Source organism: Octodon degus, unplaced genomic scaffold, assembly GCF_000260255.1.
Source record: "Octodon degus isolate 3935 unplaced genomic scaffold, OctDeg1.0 scaffold00052, whole genome shotgun sequence".
In the NCBI taxonomy this organism is placed as follows: Eukaryota; Metazoa; Chordata; class Mammalia; order Rodentia; family Octodontidae; genus Octodon; species Octodon degus.
In genome coordinates, this window is record NW_004524628.1 from 10,523,932 (window position 1) to 10,527,213 (window position 3,282).

A 3,282-nucleotide genomic window follows, 5' to 3' on the forward strand; every position below is an offset into this window, starting at 1 on the left:
GGCGGCGCGGGGGGCGGCGCAGGGGGCGGCGGCGGCGCCATGCAGCCGGGCAGTGCCGCCGTGACCTCGGGCGCCTACCGCGGGGACCCAGCCTCGGTCAAGATGGTGCAGAGCGACTTCATGCAGGGGGCCATGGCCGCCAGCAACGGCGGCCATATGCTGGGCCACGCGCACCAGTGGGTCACCGCCCTGCCCCACGCCGCAGTCGCCGCCGCTGCCGCCGCTGCCGCTGTGGAGGCCAGCGCGCCGTGGTCCGGCAGTGCGGTGGGCATGGCCGGGAGCCCACAGCAGCCTCCCCCGCCCCCGCCTCCGCCCCCTCAGGGCCCCGACGTGAAGGGCGGCGCTGGGCGCGACGACCTGCACGCGGGCGCTGCGCTGCATCACCGCGGGCCGCCGCACCTGGGGCCCCCGCCTCCGCCCCCGCACCAGGGCCACCCGGGGGGCTGGGGCGCCGCCGCAGCGGCGGCAGCAGCCGCAGCCGCAGCCGCTGCTGCCGCGCATCTTCCGTCCATGGCGGGGGGCCAGCAGCCGCCGCCTCAGGGCCTGCTGTACTCACAGCCCGGGGGCTTCACGGTGAACGGCATGCTCAGTGCGCCCCCTGGGCCTGGAGGCGGTGGCGGAGGCGGCGGAGGTGCGGGCAGCGCGGCGCAGAGCCTGGTGCACCCGGGGCTGGTGCGCGGGGATACGCCCGAGCTGGCTGAGCACCACCACCACCACCACCACCACGCGCACCCGCACCCTCCGCACCCGCACCACGCGCAGGGCGCCCCGCACCACGGCGGCGCAGGCCCGGGACTCAACAGCCACGACCCGCACTCGGACGAGGACACACCGACGTCCGATGACCTGGAGCAGTTCGCCAAGCAGTTCAAGCAGCGGCGCATCAAGCTGGGCTTCACACAGGCAGACGTGGGGCTGGCGCTGGGCACGCTCTATGGCAACGTGTTCTCGCAGACCACGATCTGCCGCTTTGAGGCCCTGCAGCTGAGCTTCAAGAACATGTGCAAGCTCAAGCCGCTGCTGAACAAGTGGCTGGAGGAGGCGGACTCGAGCACCGGCAGCCCCACCAGCATTGACAAGATCGCGGCTCAGGGCCGCAAGCGCAAAAAGCGGACCTCCATTGAGGTGAGCGTCAAGGGTGCGCTGGAGAGCCACTTCCTTAAGTGCCCCAAGCCCTCGGCCCAGGAGATCACCAACCTGGCCGACAGCCTGCAGCTGGAGAAGGAGGTGGTGCGGGTCTGGTTCTGCAACCGGCGCCAGAAAGAGAAGCGCATGACGCCGCCTGGGCTCCAGCAGCAGACGCCCGACGATGTGTACTCACAGGTGGGCGCCGTGAGCGCCGACACGCCGCCGCCGCCGCCGCCTCACCACGGGCTGCAGACCAGCGTGCAGTGAGCGAGCGCGGCCGCCGCGCAGAGGGCCGCCGCCGCCAGCCGCCTCCCCACCGGGCAGCTTGCGAACGCCACCGAGCAGCCCAGCCAGGCGCGCCGCTGCCTCCCCTCTGCCCAGAGACAGGCGTGCCCGCCCGTGGAGGAAAACTGGAGGGAGACTCTGGCCGAGGAGACTTTCTTTATTTTTCTTTTCTTTTTGTTTCTTTTTTTTTCCGCAAGTCCAAGGAAGGAGGGACCAAAAAATTTCAAAAGCATACTACATACTCAGACTGTTTTATATACATATATACAAACAAAACCGGAAGAGGAAAAAAGAGGCAACCAAGAGATCTCCTTTATACCGTGGTGGTGTTTTGTTTTTGTTTTTGTTTTTATTTTCAAGAAGGTTGAAGATGCCTGACACACCAAAACTGGAGGTATTCGTGCCGAGAGATGCCCTGTAAGGCAGCGGTGGACAGCACCTGCCCTGTCCTGCTCGCCTCTTGGAGAGGAGAGAGCGAGCCCCCTTTCTTTTCTTCCACCTCCTCCAGAAGGGCTGCCGCGGAGATCCACGGAAAGCGCTTTCCTGGGAGCACCTGAAAGAAAGCGGGCGCGCCACAGCACCAGGTTCCCTCGGGTCTGACCCTGGGCTACAGGACCCTGTTTTTCTTGGCCATATTAAAGTCATTTGGGAACAAACCAACCAACTATGAAAAAGGAAAGAGAGTAGCAAGAAACAGTCTCCAGGAAAAAAAAAATCACAGTTTCTGTAATGAACAGACTGAACAGCAAAGCCAAAAGAAAGCATCCTCCAAGTAACCTTGGGAATGAAAGTGTCCCGAAAGAGCGGAGGATGGGCTGGGACAGGACACCCAGCTTTCGAGCGAGGAGACAGGCCCCGTCGGCCTCAGAGCCAGGCCCGCCGCCGCCTACCGGCTTTGCCGCTTCAGGCGCAGGGCAGACCGTGCCTAAAGATGCCACCACTAATATTTTTTTTATTAATATTTTTTATTTTTTATTTTCTGACTGACTCTGATAAAGGGATTTAGAGAGACTGAGCACCGCCGCCGCCCTTCCCTCACTCTGTCCTCACCTCGCTGCCAGCCTTGACTGATGGGTGCTGTGGAAATGATTATATAATGCTGCCCTTTGCAAGCAGTGTTTTTGGTAGGTTTTAATAAACAGACTTTTCAAAAGACGGCAATATAGAATCGTTAGATCCGTTGTTGATCTAAAAATATTTGCTTTATATTTTCATTAAATGACTTCTTTTAATATTTTATTCAGAATACCTATGAACTGCTGCAAAACGGTAATTTATTTTTCCCCAGATCTTGTATTACGTGTTTTTTTCAGACGAGCACAAATCAAAATGAAATGAAAATATGGACAGTTGTTAGGTAATAAGGGTATCTTTTGATGTGATCATTTGATTGTAATTTAATTTGAGTAGTGATTCCGTACGAGCTGATCGAGAAAATAAATTTGGTAGAAGGCAGTAGTCTGTGTCTGATGCATACGCTCTGTGGGGGCAGAAGAGCTCTGAGAAGAAATACTTGTTCTGACTAAGGCAGATCTTTAGCAGGTGGCAGCGCCCAGGACGCGAGGTGCGCCTCCCACCCGGGAGCTGGGGACCCTGAGCGCGCTGCAAGCCTCTCTGGAACAGCTGGCCTTTCAGCACACGGTCACCCCTTGGGGATCCATGCATTTCGCCACATTTTCCTCCCCTTAATTTTAGTGGGTGTCTTTGGTATTCTTAGGTGAAGTTGTCTATAAATACTAACCCTTTCTTGAAGATATCAGTATTCTTTATTGAATAACTGAACTCCACCACCAGCAAAGATGTGTCAGTCTGGTGACTGAGCGCAGGCTGGCGTAGCTCCCCAGGTTCAGCCCCTTTTATCTTCTCATC

The 3,282-nt window shown here is 58.5% G+C and overlaps 1 protein-coding gene across 1 annotated transcript; it reads left to right on the forward strand.

Moving 5' to 3' along the window:
• Positions 1-2,871, forward strand: Pou3f3 (POU class 3 homeobox 3; the record flags this gene model as incomplete). Its single annotated transcript, XM_004633264.2, has 1 exon — positions 1-2,871. A coding segment is annotated over one exon (1,395 nt), but the record flags the coding sequence as incomplete, so codon positions are not given.
• Positions 2,872-3,282: the final 411 nt, after the last annotated feature.